Source organism: Terrapene carolina, unplaced genomic scaffold (genome assembly GCF_002925995.2).
Source record: "Terrapene carolina triunguis isolate 2854851 unplaced genomic scaffold, T_m_triunguis-2.0 Scaffold629, whole genome shotgun sequence".
NCBI lineage: Eukaryota > Metazoa > Chordata > Testudines > Emydidae > Terrapene > Terrapene triunguis.
The window spans coordinates 11,417,113-11,436,146 of NW_020664980.1; the positions used below are offsets into that span (position 1 = coordinate 11,417,113).

The 19,034-nt window shown below is 44.3% G+C and overlaps 1 protein-coding gene across 1 annotated transcript in view; it reads right to left on the reverse strand.

Annotated features, from left to right (window-relative positions):
- COL23A1 (collagen type XXIII alpha 1 chain) overlaps window positions 1–19,034 on the reverse strand; it is a 327,340-nt gene that overhangs the window by 47,650 nt on the left and 260,656 nt on the right. Inside the window, exon 5 of the mRNA XM_026659403.2 lies at window positions 3,415–3,441. Within this exon, the coding sequence (XP_026515188.1) occupies window positions 3,415–3,441 (27 nt within the window). The remainder of the gene's footprint in view (window positions 1–3,414; window positions 3,442–19,034) is intronic.

Below are 19,034 nucleotides of genomic sequence, written 5' to 3' on the forward strand. Positions count from 1 at the left end.
GAAACACATGCTCAGTGTGTCATTACAGGTATGTTATTCCCAATTATACAACTGTTTGAAATATATAAGGAGGGCAGGCTGCTTTCTTTGGCCTATTTGCTGTTCCCCCAAAATAGCTCTGTCTGAGATGGGCAGGAAGAGATGGGTTAGAGCCCCCAAAAGCCATGAAAAATGCTCTGATGTGTGTTTCACTCAAGGTTTAAGGCAAAAGAAGAATTTCATTTCCATTCAGCACAATTAATGGCGTGAGCATTAGCTAAAGCAAGACCTCATGTGCCACAGGGTGGGGAGGAGGCAGTAAGTCAAAAGGGAGGCACAATGGCAGAAGCATTCGCCTACTTGCACAGCAGCCCATTCGCTGCAAGTCTGGCCTCAGGCAATAGTGTTGGCCCCTTACTTTCAAGGGCCTTCCATGGACGAGCTCAGGAGCGGCCTGGTCTCAGTATAGCCATTTGATGGGCTAGGTTTGCTTTTTCTTTCAGTTTGGTTTTTGCCTCCCCAGAGGAGTCTCTTCCAGCCTTGGGGCTTGCATTTAACTTCTGACCATCAACATCAACACACGCACAGAGAGGAGAATGGATCCTGTAGTGCATGTTGTATGTGTTTGTGGTTTCTGTTTCTTCTTTTAATTTATGGGTCTTCTTTTGCCTTAGGGTTTTGCTAATTTAAGGCCAGATCTCATTGGACAGCAGAATGCTCAGCATGTTGCACAATCCGGGCTCCTAGTTTCTTGGGTTTGGATTTTTTTTTTTTTTTAAAACCACATTTGCCTTTTCTCTAATCCCATGTGTTCTCTGCAGGGATGGGCAAAAGCCAGAGGGGGTTGGCTCTGCAAAACTAATTCAAGCTATTCACATCCAGTAACCATTCCCACCCTTCCCACTGCCACCAAAGCGTGAGGTGGGTTCAGAGTATGTAAAATGGTTCCAGTCTAAGTCTATTGCTATGTTTTTCTTTCTCCCCCTCTCTTCCTTAAGGACCAAAAAAGTGAGGTTTCTTTCTTTCTTTCTTTCTTTTTTTTTTTTTTAACATTTTAAACATTTGTTGAAATTAAAAGCATTACTGCTAAAGAAATTAATATGATTTAGAAAGAGAAAAACCAGATTCACTTGTTCTCCTTTTAGGCCAAGCAAACCCTGTAATTTTATTTTATTTTATTTTATTTTTTAAAGAAAGAAAGAACCATCAAATATTTCTGGTGGGGAAAAAACCTGAGAACAACAAGTATGGGACATGAGCTCCAATTCTGCAGGAGAGTCCATGCTGATGGATGCAAAAAGCCACATTGCAGGGGATTTAGGGGTCTGCCTCTGGAGCCTGTTGCAAGATCAGGGTTATAGCCTATATTTGCTCTACACATGGACATGCTACTTACAGACATTCATAGATTTTAAGGCCAGAAGCGGCCATTACGATGCTCTAGCCTGACATCCCGCCTCTCTATATGTCGGTGGATGTTTACTACGTGGACCAAAGGAATTATTGGCCTGTAGAAAAGTAGATCACACTATAAAACACGTGGGTTTCATGCCCCTCTCCTCACTCAGAGTCCTATCCTGCAAACATTTGATTCCAAGTGTATGCTGACAACAGAGGAGCCTAGGGAAATCTATTCAAACTTCTTGGCTGAAATTTCCAAGGAGCCAAAGGAAATTAGGCATGTAGGGCCAGATTTTTAAAAGGTATTAAGGTGCCTAAATAGGTGCCGACTGTGATGTTCAAAAGCACCTAAATCCCATGAAAATCAATGGAAGTTAGGTGCCCAGATGCTTTTGACAAGCCCACGAAGCACCTACCTGCAGCTTTTAGAACCTAGCTACAGGACCGCCCGGGGGGGTGGGGAGGCGGGAGGGGGGGCAGGTGGGGAAATTTGCCCCGGGGGACCCCCACAAGAGTTTTTCGGGGCCCCTGGAGCGGGGTCCTTCACTCGCTCCGGGGGCTCCGGAAAACTCTCGTGGGGCCCGGGCCCCCGGAGCGTTTTCTGCTCCGGGTCTTCGGCGGCAGTTCGGCGGCGGGGGGTCCTTCCGCTCCGGGACCCGCTGCCGAAGACCCCAGGCCCTCTGAATCCTCTGGGCGGCCCTGTTCAAACCTCCAAAAAAGTTCAATTCCGGATTGGTTTGAATAATGGGCAAAGACTCTCATACTGATCTAACTGGTTGGTCCACCGCCAATTGTTTTCTACTAGGAGTCTTTTTTTTTAATATAGCGACAGAAATAGAGCATATTTGCAGCTATAATGAAACATTCCCAAAGTGGCTAACAAAATATCTCGAACGACTTTGCAACTGAATGAATTAGCCTCTACTACCTTTCTCAATACAGTCACTTAATGATTTGTACCTTGAAAAGATTTCAAATGCGGCCCTCTAGTGATCATGGAAGGAAATGCAGTTTGAAAACAAAATACACACAAGTGACAGTTCTTAAATATCCTTTATGAAAAAAATCAGAACTGGCCAAAGTTCAGTCAGCGTGTTATCAAAAGGCTCTGATTTTGTAAAGACAATAAGGAGACATGTACCTGGATTTCCAATAGGCTTCCAAGCAAAAGAAAGAAGTCAAGAGAACATTGTGTAAAAATGAATTCCAGACTGTGCCCCATCCCAATAATTCACAAAATGCTATTTCATTAATCATGCACACTGAGACCAGTTCCAAACCACTCTGGAGAAATGTACACCCCTACTCAGCAGTGTGTGTATTCAGAGAGACTGGTCACTTTTGCAATTTAAATAATTTATTATGACTTTTTACTCCCATTAGCACCCAGCTAAGAGTGTGCACTTGATTTTGTTCCCTCCAGTGCATCAATGGAGTTGCTTTTTAAGTTCCAATTACAGGGACAATCGGTGCAAACACATGGAAAGCAATGGGATTCATCAGATGTTACTGAGGGCATAATTTGTTTGACCAGAGATGATGCTCAAGAAGGAAAGAACCCAGCTTTGCTTCCCAACCAGTCCCAAGTTGAGTTTATAGGGCTGGCACTTAGAAAGGTACATCTTTTTATTTATAAACTCAGCACACTGTATATAAAAATTACTGAGACTCAGAAACCACAGAACTCCAGAATGACAGCGTTATGTTACAGTCACCTTTCATAGTACCCGATCCTGTAAAGACTTACAAAAGTGCTGAACTTTATACACAGTGATTAGTCCCATTGAAGTCAACAGGGTTTCACCTGAGTGCTGCAATTTACCCAGATGCTACCATTTGCAGGATCAGGGCCTAATCTGATAAATCCTAAAATCAATCTGTGTTACAAAGCATAGAGTGACCTTGCTGTACTGCACCTTGTAATAATTATAATGCAGAGCTCCATTATTATAATATTTGGCTCTGCATGTATGTGTTTCATGGAGTAACTAGAAATAAATAAATGGTATATATGACACTTAACGCACTACTTACTGGCTTGCCATCCAAACCAAGGGGCCCCTGAAAAGGGAAGCAAAGATACCAGATTACAAAAGGAGATTAATTTGTGAATGCAGCTATTTCAGTCATGCTTTAAAAGAGGCTCTAGATTAGATCTAGTGCATTGTGGATTATATTAATAGATCTTATCACTTTTTCAAGATTCAATAATATTTCTCAAGAGAACAATAAAATAAAGGATGTCAAGTAATATATAATAGAGAGTATGAAAGGGTGTGAAAAGAAACAAAGGCATGGTGGGAAGAATAAGATGACTCCGTTCAGGCACGGTGCTTAGATCTGTCAGGGATTTTTAAAGCACCTAGCAGAGCAGCACAGAACCCAGGATGGATCCCACATGTGACTCAACTTCAGAACTGGGCCTTTATTTTTTTAAAACAATAGGGACAAGAACTTATCATTTACCCAGATTCTATGGGCCACCTATTGCCCTGCATCATTCCCACTGACAGCAACGGGAATCCCGCTGTGCACAGAGGCAGCATATAGCATGGGACTTTAGTCCCCGATCCCGCAACACATACACAGATGCTCAGCTTCACTCACCAGAGTAGTTGCATAAAGTCAGATGCATGAATAAGTGTTTGCAGGATTGGGGCCTTAGCAATCTTAACTATCCTTTAAATCTACCCTTCCAGGATTCCCAAAGGAAATGCACAGTAAGTACCCCGAGTAAAGGTTGATTTATTATTTACAATCACTTCGTCCCTTACATGGCTGTTAAATGTCATTAAACATATTAGGCCAAATTGTGTCTGGCCCTTGAGTGACTGTACATGAGAAGGGGAGTGTGTAGGTCCTGAGCACCAGGTTACTGCTGCTGTCTAGGAGAACCTGTGCAAAGGCCATGGGCGGCTCCAGGCACCAGCACACCAAGCGCGTGCCTGGGGTGGCAAGCCGCGGGGGGTGTCCTGCCGGTCACCGTGAGGACAGCAGTCAGGCTGCCTTCGGCGGCATGCCTGTGGGTGGTCCGCCGGTCCCGCGGCTTTGGCGGCAATTCGGCGGCGGCTATGCCGAATCCGCGTTACCAGCGGACCTCCCGCAGGTGCGCCGCCAAAAGCTGCCTGCCTGCCGTGCTTGGGGCGGCAAAAAACATAGAGCCGCCCCTGGCAAAGGCACTGACTTTAGTCCTGCTACTCCTCGGCCAGAGCAGTTGAATAGTTGCAGTAAATCCCTGGAAGGACCGTGCTGTTACCGGCTGGTCTACTTGCCACCCAGATAACTTCATATCTTCTGTAATTGGATTTATAACAATCTCCTAAACAGATAAGGGACCCAGGCCCCGATTCACTTTGGCACCTGCTTAAGTCTCACAGACGTCAAAGGGGGTTAAATATAGGCCTACCTTTAAGCACATGCTTTAAACACTTTGTTAGGTAGAGATGGACTTAAGCATGTGTGAAATACTTTGCTGAATCGGGGCCTTAATAGGTTAGTTTTAAACAACTGTGCCTTGGAGCATAGCGATTCTCCAGTGGCAAAGTCTAATCCAGCTCAGCAGCATGGCTTGCCATTCTACAGTAATTTTAGATGCCATTTATGGTTCAACTTCTGTTGGTCCAATAAAAGATTAATATCACTCACCTGGTCTTTCTCATATCCCGGGACCAACACGACAACAACAACTTTATGGTTCAGCCTTTTCCCTATGCTGGTGAGCAGCTGTCACTATGTCATGTGAGAAACCCAACTACAAGATTCCGACACAAGAACCATGCGATCCATATACTCATGCAGCTGAATTGCTCATTTGTGTCCCCAAACATGCAATTTTGATCTACAGTATGTTCCTATCACTGAATGTGATGTTGCTTTCATCACTTCATGGTAATTTAAGGGCCATGGTCACTAAGTTATAGCTTGGAATCAATGCTCTTTTATATTTCCACATCACAGCTACACTGTATGACACATGTCTTGCGTCTCTCTCTCTAAGCAACACTGGGCTGAATTCTGCTCTCACATGACAGTGATGTAAATTTGGAGTAAACCTTTTGAAGCAAACAGAGTTTGGATCACTCCTGTACAACAATATATGGTCAGGATTCTCCAGATTTCATAAAGCAAAAAATAGGGTAAAACAATTCAGTTCAGCTCAAAGTCTTGTGATGTTGTAGTTAATTAAAAAAAAAGTGGTGTAAGAGAATCCCATGCAATACATTAAAAAGCCTCTTTCCACCTAAACACTTGTTAACTTTGGAAGTAATCTTGAAAAAGTGTGATTCTGTTTTCCTTTATGTGTACACATTCTAGAGATTTTGTATGGTGTTTTAATCTTGTTAGAACAATGTTACCCAGTGAACTTTTTTCTGTTTTTTAACCAAATAAAAGGCAAACAGACATCAGAGAAGAATTCACATGGCATGCAGAACTGGTTACATTTTGGTAGAGCCTGGTATAAAGTAGCTCCGGAACCTGGAGCAAATTCTAGTTTTCAGAAGAAAGTTATAAAAAAATAATGCAAGAATTTAAAGATGCAAACCATTTCATTTCAAATCCCAATCCAGCTGCTTTTAATTGCAATTTTGTACCAAACACACAAAGCAGTATCCAAAAGGGATAGGAAGGGTGGTTCTCTTAAGGGAAAACGTGTTTGTGGGAAGGTGTTTAATTAGTGTTTGGTACAAAAGGCACCTTAGACCAGATTTCCAAAGGGTCCTCATCCCAGCTCTGACATCTGAGTGCCCCCAAACTGAAATTTGCATATGCATCTAGTCTAAGCCTTGAATTCTCAAAAGCATTCTTTTACTGAAATCACTGGTCTACGCAATTTGAATTTGGGGCTATGTAATTTGAATTTGAATTTCTAATCTAAAAAGTAAAAACTATAGTTTCCTCTGTGAAATTCATCCCTACGCAGAATGACATGGGGCCTAAGCACCATTTAAATTCAATTTAAGCCCTGTTTTAAGGACTTGAGTGTTGCATAGGCCTTATACTAGCACTTTGTACAGGCAGACACACTCTAGCTATCCCGGCCCACACTAGCCATTGTTAAAAACTTAATAAAAATAGCTCTACTGTGTCTGGAATAAATGCAGCAAAGAGTCTTGTGGCACCTTATAGACTAACAGATGTATAGGAGCATGAGCTTCCGTGGGTGAATGCCCACTTCTTCGGATGCATGGAATAAATGTAAAGTCTTGAGGCAAATGTCCATTTCTGACTGGTACCAGAGAAACCCCACCCACGAATGCTCTTCATGAGGGCCTCCAGGCACAAGCAGGACATCATCAGAACAAATTCCCATTGGCTGAACATGCTGTGAGGACAGGACGCTTTCCCCTGGTAATTGAACCCCATTCTGTGACTGGTTCAGTACTGAACATTGCCTGTCTTGGGGCTGAGACCAGTGTAACTTTGTGGGAAATAATCCACCTTTGGAGGGAAAGGAAGAAATATTTCTCTGTCAGTTTGATTTAAAAAACCCAACATTTGTTTGGAGCCACTCAGAGGTTTCGAACAATAGAAGTGGCCTGGAAAGAGGGACTGGAGATGCAGAGTGCAGGTGATGGGGTGATAGGTACATATATTCACCTTGATTCTACGATCTAAATGGTACATATGCACACATAAAGACTTCTTTTCAGACTAACAATAAAAACTGGGGCCTATCTGTTCTGCCATGGCATGTATGCAATGGTTTGTTTATAGTTTAATTTAAAACGTAGAAAGTAGTAAAATAAGATGCGGGGTTTGAGCTGGGCCATCACCACCATTTGCTCCATGTCAGCACTTCGCATGCAATGTTTCAACCTCAGGGCTGGTCTATACTTAGCCGGTAGTTCGACGGCTGGAAATCGAACTTCCGGGTTCGATTTATCGCGTCTGGTCTGGACGCGATAAATCGAACCAGGAAGTGCTCGCCGTCGACTGCGGTACTCCAGCTCAACGAGAGGAGTACCGCGGAGTCGACGGGGGAGCCTGGCTGCCGCGTGTGGACCGCGTCTGAACCGCGGTAAGTTCGAAGTAAGGTATGTCGACTTCAGCTACGTTATTCACGTAGCTGAAGTTGCGTACCTTACTTCGACTTGGGGGGTTAGTGTAGACCAGGCCTCAGAGTAAACCAATTTATTCAGACATGTTTTGAAACAAATAATTGTGGCTGTTTTATCGTTCAAGCTGGGGAGGGTGAGAGTGGAATGCCGAAACATCATTTCAGATTTATCTTTTAATTCTCAGCGCTTGAACTTCATGCCTGTGCAGAGAGCCAGCTCAAGGCCTGTGAAACATTCATGCCTTTGGCCTGGTTTACACCTAAGCTATGCTGCTCAAGAGAGACCCAGAGAGAGACACAGGTAAGCCAACCTAAGCCCTGGGGTAGAGACTGCTAGGGTGACAGAAGAATTCTTCTGTCAACCTAGCCACTGCCTCTTTAGGATATGGATGTACTACACCAACAGAAAACTCCTTCTGTCGCTGCAGCAAGTCTCTACACTACAGCGCCGTAGCTGCAGCACTGCAGATGTGCCGCTGTAGCGCTTGTAGTGTAGACATACCCTTCAAAATAGGGCCTACGTGGGACTTGAAAGGTGCCTGAGTCTTCGACCTCTGGACAGGGATAATGTTACCACAGGTGGGTGGGTGGACGGACATGTATGTGTGGTTGCCAGTATAGCTATCCTGGCAAATCTTTTCTAGTGGAGATCTGGCCTAAATGAGCGGGCCTGCCACCTGTGGAGGAAGCAGTGGGAGGAGTCAGCTTAGCGAAATGAGGCTGCTGACGGCTGCTGCATGGAGGATTAGTTTGTGATTGCTGTTGGCAGTTACAGCCTTCTCCTCTGCTCAGTGTTTGCATGTGACTGAAGGGTGCTGGGAATAAGAGATGAATGGCCCTTCTTTTCCCCTTCCCACTTTTGCTTTATTCAATACCATAGATAGTACTGGGGCAGCGCCAACAGGGTTGTAGTTAAAATAACTTGTTCTCATCTCGCTCTAGGTTATGTTCAATTGGTATGTGCAGCATAACTGTTAATCGCTTCAGTTCTGTACTTACACTCTGATGAGAATTCAATAAAACAAAGCACATAAGAAAAAGGGAAAGAGAAAGTTAAATTACTTTGCTCCTTTGAACTTAACAATGGGGGAGAAAAGGGGAAAGATCAGGAAGTGAAGGGCCAAATTTTAATAACCTAGGCAGCAACACGAGGCCACTGGCACTAACACTGATTAAGCCTTGTAGCAGCAGACACAATTGTGGTCATGTACCCTTTGTAGTATGACTAGCCCCTAGCCCTACACCAATACCAATTTACTTGGTACTTCCTCCTCTAAAAGTTTATAGTTTGTAGTTTGGATTGACAGCCATTTTAAAAGCATGTTTCCCTATTAGGTTTAACATCACCACCCTGTAGTAATTGTCAGTCATTTTAAATGGTAGCAGAAAGGATTTTCAGACTTTTTCAGAAGTGGGTTTTACTTGCAAAATGAGTAAGATCTGGTCAGAAATTGGAAAAGGCTCTGCCCACACTATGACTCAGACTTTGTTTAAATGTGATTATTGCTAGCATGGACTCCCCATCCATTGCAGAGGGATTCCCCTCCTCCGAGAATCCATATTATAAAATCATGCTGCTGATTGCTAGCGGGTTCATCTGTAGCATGATACTGGGCAAAAACCTCCAAATCTTTATTGTTCAGGGAAACTTGTTAGGAACATGCTAACAGCAGCCATATTTAAGCTTTAAATATGGTTGCAGCTAGTCTGATTTTAACTTTAGTGCAGACCTTCTAATGAGAACGGATTGCTGCAAAGCACAGGACAGTATAGGAAGAACCCTAAGACTTCTGCTTATTTTGGAGGGGGGAGAATGAAAGAGGCTAATCTACTGTGCTTCCTGATTGTTACCAAACCATTTTATTAGCCCTCGTAATTATATATATACACCATGGTTTGGTCCCATCTGCAGAGGGATAGCCAAACTCAGCTGTCAGCACCGCTGGGGCGCTCCCTTTTAGAATCCAATCTCCCAACAGCAAATTAGAATCCTGATGTTGGTACAAAAGCAACAGTGTCAGCTGGCAGCTCCAATGCCTGCACACCCCCACCCCCGAGTGCCAGTCCTCATCCTATACTGCCCTGTTCTCATATGGGGCTGTGGCAGGGGTTGGCAGACAGAGGGGTGGCACTTTCTCCCTGAATATAATAAAGACCCTCAGCTGCTCGCTTTAGGACTGTCCAGCAAGTATTGCTGGGCTGGCTGCAATGCATTAGGCAGTTCCTCCAGCACATGCGGTAAGAGGGAGGTGTTCCAAAGAGCGCTACAATCCAGCTGTTGCAAGAAGCCAGAAACAACTTGGGAGAAGCAGGAAAAAGCCCTTTTGAGAGCCTCCAACCCTAGCAATACAAAGCCATCCTCCTTGTTTTACGTTTAGAGACCCGGCTAAAGGAAGCCTATTGAACTGTTCCGGCCTGAGTCCCGTCCCACTTACACTAACATAGCTCTGACTTCATTGTAGTTACTCTCCATTAACAGAAACGTCAGCAGGGCCTGTCCCTTAGTTTACACACTTCACTGTGGGAACATGATTTGTTTTGTTCTGACCAGGCTTGGTGTTCATTAGTCAGCAAGACTGCAGATCTCGGGGATACTGGTCCTGTACCCACCCATGGCTCGCCTGACCCATCATACAGCCCCACTATACTAAGGAGAAAAATCATGGAAGCAGCATATACAGCAGGGGTAGGCAACCTATGACACGCGTGCCGAAGGTGGCACGCAAGCTGATTTTCAGTGGCACTCACACTGCCTGGGTCCTGGCCACCCGTCTGGGCGGCTCTGCATTTAAAATTTAATTTTAAATGAAGCTTCTTAAACATTTTAAAAACCTTATTTACTTTACATACAACAATCGTTCAGTTATATATTATAGACTTATAGAAAGAGACCTTCTAAAAACATTAAAATGTATTACTGGCACGTGAAACCTTAAATTAGAGTGAATAAATGAAGACTCGGCACACCACTTCTGAAAGGTTGCCGACCCCGATATACAGTTATTAGCAGGACTAATTCTGGTTTCAGCCAGGTGAGCCTGTTGCAAACTCCTGGCTTCCCGCGAGGGTAGAGCAAGAATGTTGCAAACATTCTGAGAGCTTGTCTTCACTACCTGCCCAGATCGGCAGGTAGAAATCGATCTCTCGGGGATCGATTTATCACGTCTCATCAGGACGCGATAATCGATCCCCGAATCGACGCGCGTACTCCACCAGCCCAGGTAGGAGTAAGCGCCGTCGACGGGGGAGCTGCGGTGGTCGATTTGCCGTCGTCCTCACAGCAGGGTAAGTCGGATCAGATACGTCGAATTCAGCTACGCTATTCCCGTAGCTGAATTTGCGTATCTGAAATCGATCCCCCCCGTAGTGTAGACGTAGCCTGAGATGCCTTTCACACCCATAGGTCAGCAATGAAGAACTAAAGTAAAGTAGCAAGGTGATGTAACTTAAGTTTTCATTTGATCTTGATGCAACTTGTGTGTGTGTAAAAGGCTACATTAGTGTCTCCCAACATTATGAATTAAGTCTCTAAAATATTATGCTGCTCTGAAAATGTATAAGCAAGCTCTCCAACTGGAAAGGGATTTACCACATTTTCTCCACCCCCACTTCCCTGCTTTTGTAGAACTTATGATTTACACCCCAAAAGCTAGATAGTTATGCAATCATTAAAAAATAAACTAACAAATACCTTCATTTACAAAAGAACCTGCATGCGTCATGTTTCATGTCAGTGTATTTGCATAAAAATACTTTCACAAAGCAAATTAAATTTTAAATGATTGAAATTAACCAGTGTGGCATCCCCAAAAGGAACACTGTTCCCCTTCTTAATATTTTCTGTGTCAATCAATCAAATGTTTTTCTTGTTAAAACTACTACAAAGAGCATCATTCCAAAGCCAGTCTTGGCGAATTCCTTATTGCCAGATTTAATAGGCAAAACCATTTGAATTCAATGGGGTGCCTGATATGCATGCGGCTGAAATTTAAATACATCGCAGATGTTCACAGTTAAGCAGAGATAATTTGCAAATATTAATATTTACACAACAGAGATGCCCCATAGGAAACACAACTGCCTTCTGAATGAAACTAACCCACAGGATTTGCTTTATTCTCATGATTACTGTAATGCCCAGAGCGTGCAAGGCACTTTATGGGCTCTGCTCCTAAAGGCCCAATTCCACAACCCAGTCTCGTCCCGCACAGATACCAACTCCTACAATGGAGTCCCACTCAAGCCAATGGGACTTGGCATGTGGACCTTTTTTCCAAGATCAGGCTTAATGCAGAGATGTGCAAGAACCGAGCAGCCTAAGGGCTACTCTAACTTGTGGCAATTTGTAATAGCAGCCTAATGAACATTACAGTGTTAAGGATCCCTGGAGCACGGTGCATTCTGGCCCTGCTTCTACCCCATCCGGCGTCCGAAATACCTGCTATCCCACGGACTGAGGGAGGACTTTGCACCAATTCAGGATTCCTCATATAAGGTCTCTTTGTGCCACTCGAGCAATGCAAAATAACCGCAGCATGGGCCAAAGAATTACCCGGCAGGACTTACACAAAACGTAGCAGCACAAAACTTACTTCATATAAAAAAATGCACCTGTGTATGGCCGTCAGAGAAACAGCAGCGATACCATCAGAGTTATGTGAAGACCTTTGGCTCTTTAAGTAGGCAAGGGAGATATTTAGTTTGAAAAATAACAGCAGGTGTGAGGGAAGAGAGAATTTTATCACAAAATGACAGAGGTTTTGAAGTTGGCTACAGTCCCAGCATAACATAAAACAAGACTTGGGTGGACAAATGGCCACCCTCCAGCCAATGTACTGTGAGCATAATTCATTCCTCATTGCATGGACTCTCTCTGTCCTGATAGTAAATTAAGCAGAAAGATTTATGTCCCTAGCATTACTGCACCAGTGCTTAGAGAGAACAACACTTTGCATCTGCTGTACAGCTTTGAAAAGCCATTTACTACTCTCTAACCGACGATTACAGGGAGGGATTAGGCCAAGGTGTTGTGTACACAGTATCAGCTTGGAGGTGTATGGATTTCTCAGTTTGACAGGAAGGCAAGATATCATAGGAAGAAGGGATAAGTAAGAAGTGGTTATTTATTTAAACTGTCATATTATTGGAACGAAAGCTACTTCACGTCTTTGTTCAGAGGTCGCCAGCCCCATCACCATGAAAACAGAAGGAGACAGTAATTACAATGAATAGAGACTGCTCTCTCACATTTGGAAGTGATGCTTGATTTAAGGGCCCCATGGGAAGTAAATGCATTTCACAGAGCCTGTGGCTTCTTAAGGAATTTGCACAGTATTCCACTTAACTTTATTCTTATGACAGCAACCTCTCTCCACACAGCCTAAAACAAGGAAGGGCATTGAAAATGAGACATTTGCCTTCATTATCTATATGATCAGCAAGCCAACTTGTTAGCCTAAATTCTGGGGACATTTCAGTGTTGCTTTTGTTTTGTGATTATACTTCTATTTTGAGCCACCCAGAATAAAAGAAATAGTTACCAGATGATTGTTAGTTCTGACTAGGTGGCACAAATGTTTACTGATGAGTTGCTTTCTTGACAATCTTTCACCTCAAGCACATGGTGCTATTACGATCCCTTTTTGGTGCTGTTCTGGACAGAGTCACAGCCAGTCTCTCGCTGTTCAGCTGACATACTGCACATCATTTTAAAGTATAAGGGAATTATGGGTTCCATGAAATCCATCCCCCTGGAACTCACGAAGTCCTGCACACAGTACCATATACGACCCCAAACAAACACTTTAAGAGCTTCATTTTTTGGTTCCAAAGGGATTATTTGAGCAACGTTGCAAAAGGAAGCCCTTAGCCCTCCACACTAACGAGAGTTTCTAAAGCATTCCCTGGGGACTGGGCTGCTGCCACCATCTTGCATTTTCCCTGGGAAAGAGTAAAGCCTTGTATGGCTTTTTGAAAAGGCCACCTGTATTCACTCCACTCACAGAAGACACTAAAGATGGCTCTTGCCAGATCTGGTTGGGACCAAGGAAGTCTCCAAATCCCCTGAGCTTGCCTCACAGGATTACCACATTTTCCGGGATGCTGCTGTGTTCCATACCAGAAGTAAGAAGCAACAAACTCTCCCCACAGAGGTATCAGATGACACATAACCAAACAACCTCTGATAAGCCAGAGTTCTGCTTTAAATGGAGGTTAAAATTCCTCACTCTGTTTCTAGGAAGATACACACCCAGACTGCAGAGCTCTGTGTATCAGTTCCCTGATGGAAAAAGAGCAGAAAGCAACAATACGTTGCTAGCACCAATATCCACGATACAAAACAAACAGGAGAATTCTGCAATTAAACTCAGCCGTTGCAGAGGTTGTGTTATTTAATGGAGGGTGTATAGTCAAAGTGTTGTTAGAATCCAGTGTTGCAGCTTTACATACTACTCTGGAGGAAGCTTCACTCTGTTCTACCTAAGGAGCAGACAACTGTCATAGAGCAGTGGTTTTCAAACTGTGGGTCGCGACCCAGTACTGGGTCGTGGAATGTAAGGCACTGGATCGCTGCAGCTCTGGTCAGCACCGTTGATCGGGCCGTTAAAAATCCAGTCGAAGGTGCTGCCCGGCTAAGGCAGGCTAGTACCTACCTGTTCCGACACTGCGCTGTGCCCTGAAAGTGGCCATCAGCAGGTCCAGCTCTTAGGTGGTTCCTGGCCAATGGGAGCTGGGGGGGGGCGGTGCCTGTGGGCGAGTGTCACACAGAGCCGCTTGCGCGCCTCCACCTAGGAGCCAGACCTGCTGCTGGCCGCTTCCGGGACGCAGTGCGGTCCACGGTGTCAGGAGAGGCAGGAAGCCTGCCTCTGCACCCCGGCTGTACTGCTGACTGGGAGCCGCCCAAGGTAAGCCCACGCCCCAACCCTGCGCCCAAACCCAATGCCCCAATCCCCTGCCCCAGCCTTGAGCTCCCCCAAACTTGGAGCCCCTTCCTGCACCCCAATTCCCTCATCCCCAGACCCACCCCAGAGCCTGCACCCCTAGCCTAGAGCCCTGACCCCCTCCTGCACCCTAACCCCTGCCCCAGCCCAGAGCCCTCTCCCACACCCTGAACCCCTCATTCTCAGCCCCACCCCACAGCCCTCACCTCCACACCTCCAACCCTCTGTCCCAGCCCTGAGCCCCTCCCACACCCCAAGCCCCTCATCTCCAGCTCCGTTGGGTTGCGGGCATCAACAATTTTCTTCAACTGGGTCACCAGAAAAAAAGTTTGAAAGCCACTGTCATAGAGGACCAACAGACTTCACTAACACACTGAGGACAGGATTCAGATGTTCATTTTACTGAGAACATGACTTTGATGTCCTCAGTGCCTGTCCTCTGACCTATGACAACTCCTACCTGGATGCCCCAAGTCTACTCTCAGATGTCTGTCTTAATGAGATTGTGGAGGACATGATTGAGACATGGGCACAAGACAATGATTTTTTTTTATTATTATTATTGCTTGGGTGGGTGGGTGTGTTCTCCAAAACGTTAAGGAAAATACCTGGAAGTGTAATGCTAAATAGCAAAAAGGTAGTGATCTGAAAATGCAAAATTCTTGAAGACAGAAGCTAAAAGGGGTTTCTGGGTTTGTGAACGAGACAGTGATCTTGAGTAGTTCCAACAACAGAACAATTTATTTCTTCCACTCTCTCCAATGAAAATGGCAGCGTTTGAGGAGTAGCAGTAGCTTATGGCTAGCCCATGAACCAAGTCACTGTAAGCTCTGAAAGGAGAGCCCCACCCCCCGCCAAGACCTCAGACGTGCCACATCTTCTCCTCGGCTGCTGAGCTTCATTTCAGAAGCCACCACTCGCTCATCTGTGCATCACATTGCACCAATTTTCCTCCAGAACAACAAAGTGCTTTTATGGGGGAACCAGTCCCAAGGCTCCCCTCAAATTTCTGCGACTTGAAATGACTTCCATATGTCCTGCACAGTTTTTTTTCAAGTGTTTAAACCTCAGTTGGTATTTCACCTACTGCCCAAACACAGGAGAGGACACAGATTCTGTGCTGTTTTAATGCAGGTAAGCCACTGTTTTGGAGCAGTGTTTCATGTAGTCATTTCATCCAGGCACTTCATCTCTTGATTCCTTTATATATATTTTTTTCTCCCCAATCCTTCCTTGTTTTTCAATGCTGCTAGATTCCAGCTGGGTTTCCTCCACATTTGCTGCATGGGAGTAAATCTTCAGCTTTCCTTGTGCAACAAGCAGAACCTCCAACACAATTTCCACGCACAAATGCATTGGAAGTAGGAAAGCAGACAACAGTGGAGTAGAACTGGCTGGGTAGCAATGTTCCAAACAAATAGGGAATATCCAAGACTGGTGGCATGAGCAGCACAGGAAAAAGGTACGATACTAGGATGGGGGTAGACACCCAAAGCTTAGCTTGTGTATACATTTGTCTTTCGAGTATGTTGGATCCTGATGTAGTCAGTGCACTTTGTACTGGTGTGGAGGAGCAGGTTGGAGACAGGCTGTAAGTATCAGTGACCCTGGCTGGGGACTGTGGCAGTACTGTGGTCTAAAGAGGTAAAATGAGAGATTTCATAGCAAGCTCAGGTTTGAACACAAAAAAACCTCACTAAGAGTGGGGTTTATTTCAGAAGTTCTGGTTTGAGCAGGAAAACACCCATTTGGCTGAGGACTTTGTATTCCTTCTACGCAGCATTACAGCAAGTAAACTCCAAAGCAAACGCACAAGTCAACAAAGAGAGCAGATCTAATATTTCTTCAGATCTCCCTCCTTTGGTGTCTGGTCTGTAAAACCACTTTATCCTCTTCCCATGGGCTGAAGCTAGCCCCCCACCCTCCCAACACACTTTTTAGATGTTGAGCTGAACCAGGCCCAGCTGCATCTAATTAGCTCCCAAGCTGAGAGCATCTCCTTGAACTGATTCTCTGAACACTTGCTGGAAAGGTTACTCAAAAAGCCCAAGGCCCCATCTGGCTTGACACTGTTTCCTCTGAGGGGCACCATCAAGATGGGGTACGGGAAGGTTGAGGAGTCCCCCTGGAAGGATCACTTAAAGACCTGGGTGTGATGCCATGGGGGAAAGAGAGAACCAAGATTTGGCAGAACACCATCGGCAAGCCTGAAGAGTGCCCAGCCAGACCACGCTTAGCCAGTGTCGTTAGAACTTTGGACACATGGGCACCACATTCAGAAAGAGAATTGCAACTCATTGGGCCAAATTCATCCCTGGTGTAATTAAATGGACTTGAATGGAGTTACTCCTTTGGTCTGATGATATATGAAACATATACACCTTCAGAACCAGAGAAAGCGTTTGTGCCTGTGTCAAAACCTACCTCTGTAACCTCTACCGAACAATGCTAATCACCATAGAACACAAGTGGCTACTACAGTCATCGCTGCTAAGACCCTCACTGCCTTGTTATGCCCACTGGAAAAAAACAGGGATCAGGAAGGCTAAATGAATGCAACTGCAATGTCCCAACAGGGTGGGATGGAGTGGGGGGTGCTTTGTCTTGTATTTAGGGGAAGAACCACCCCTAAATACAAGCATAAACTGCATCCTCAGAGAGCTGGTCTTACAAAATTAAAGTTGTCCCCACTTGTATTATCGTTAAATGAACACGGCAGAGAAATTCACAAATATGTTCGAGGGTAACTTTCTGCTTAAAGAGTTTTTCTAAAGTCACATGTCACTGACCTGGGCACAGAGAAATAAAAGTTATACTAAACTTACAGTGAAAGACAATAAAACTAATGCTACTCTATAGATTACCTCCATCCCCTTGTATAAATGCATGTTTATGTCACTATGTAGGTCAGGTTCTCATTGAGAGATCCTGAAAGCATGTGCATGGGTGACTTTACTCACGTAGGTAACCCCACTGAAGTAAATGGAACTTGTGTGAGTAAAGCTACTCAAATGGGTGTTTACAGGATCAGGCCCTAAATTATAGAGTTATAAACCATGGTGAAGCTACCTAGGAAAACTAAGTGTTTAACACAGTAGCCAAAATCCTCATTTAAAGGATGGACATGGATTACAGCACATAAAACACAAATGATGTCTTAAAATACTGAAGAGTTAAACAGCTGCTTGGTATGCTATTTCGTGCACAGAATGGTCTGTGGCTACGCAGTACCTTCAGACAAACAGTTGCATCCTGAAATATGCCCGACTTAATACTCTAAGGGGATATCTTGAATTATTAGGACTAAGTGATTATCACACACATGTTGACAATTCATCAAATTATCAGACTGTCAAGTTATGAGTAACTTCTAAATTCTCTCTGTAAAAGCAGCTCTTTATGGTGTCACTGCTGGCATTTATGTATTCTTTTTTTCAAAAAGTCTAGCTACTCATGTGTCTTGGAGTGTACGCTTTTCTGGTACCCTAATAGAGTGCCCTTCATTAGGAATGGGGGTTCTCTGAGGCTTTATTCCTTGGCATATGTTATTCATTTCTTGTAGATCAGCCTGTCTACAGTCTTAACACATTTACTGGGTCTTACATAGGCTTTCCTGTGCTTAGTTATCTACACAAATTGAAATTCCTAATAGCTCAGGGAAAAAAAACAAACTTGATTGGTTACGGCCACGGTCTAAAGCTGCCCTCAATTCCATTATTCTGCTGTTCTACAGAGCTTCTGCATCAGGGAACTTACTAACAGGGATCAAGTTCCTTTTTTGCATTTATTCCTTTCCCTTCCAGACATAAGCTGCCCAACATTAGGCTTTAATTTTTGTCTTTAAAATTAAATTAAAAACGGAGTTTACCTCCCTTGCATGTTGTGTTCCAGTTCTACCAGGTCTGTCTCATCTTACGCTGGGGTTACGTTCCGCAGTCGGCGCGTAAAGTGAAAACCGTGTATAGTCAAAATTACATTGAGTGTAATGGCGGGCGGAATCGCCCGCACTACAGGAACAGTATTTAAATTGTTATTTTTCTCCTTTTTGTTGTTTTTGTTTTTGCCGACCGCGTAAAGCTGAATTCGCACATGTTAAATGCGCGTAAGATGCGCCAGACCTGTATTTCTACATACACATAACTGACTTCGGTGAGACAACCAGAGTTACAGCAGTGGCTCTCAAAGAAGATTTTAGCCCACTGTATGTATCTTTAAAACCTATTTCATTTATTTACTTATTTTTAAAAGAGTCTCATCTGTTCAGTTACAGCACGTCTTACTGGGGCTGATCGTAACCTTACAAGTAATGTTCTTCCCAGTGAAGAAGTATTTAGAAAATTCATCTCAAACAACTCATTCTTCATTGGGCAGCTATTCGGAGAATGGAAAAAATGGCCCTATGGCACAGACGCACTGCACTGGAGTCTCTTTTTGTTCTGTCTCTACAACGGCACCCGTGGCCATGACTAGGGCTCCTAGGTGATTGCTGTTTATTATTTGTACTGCAGTGGCAACTTTCTCTCTCTTTTCTATTTTATTTGATTGAACAGTTTTGGGTAGGATCAACCATCAATTGATTCTATTAGCACAAGTGTCCATCGTAAGAAAAGGAGGTTGTTACTACCAGGGGCGGCTCTAGGCACCAGCAAAGCAAG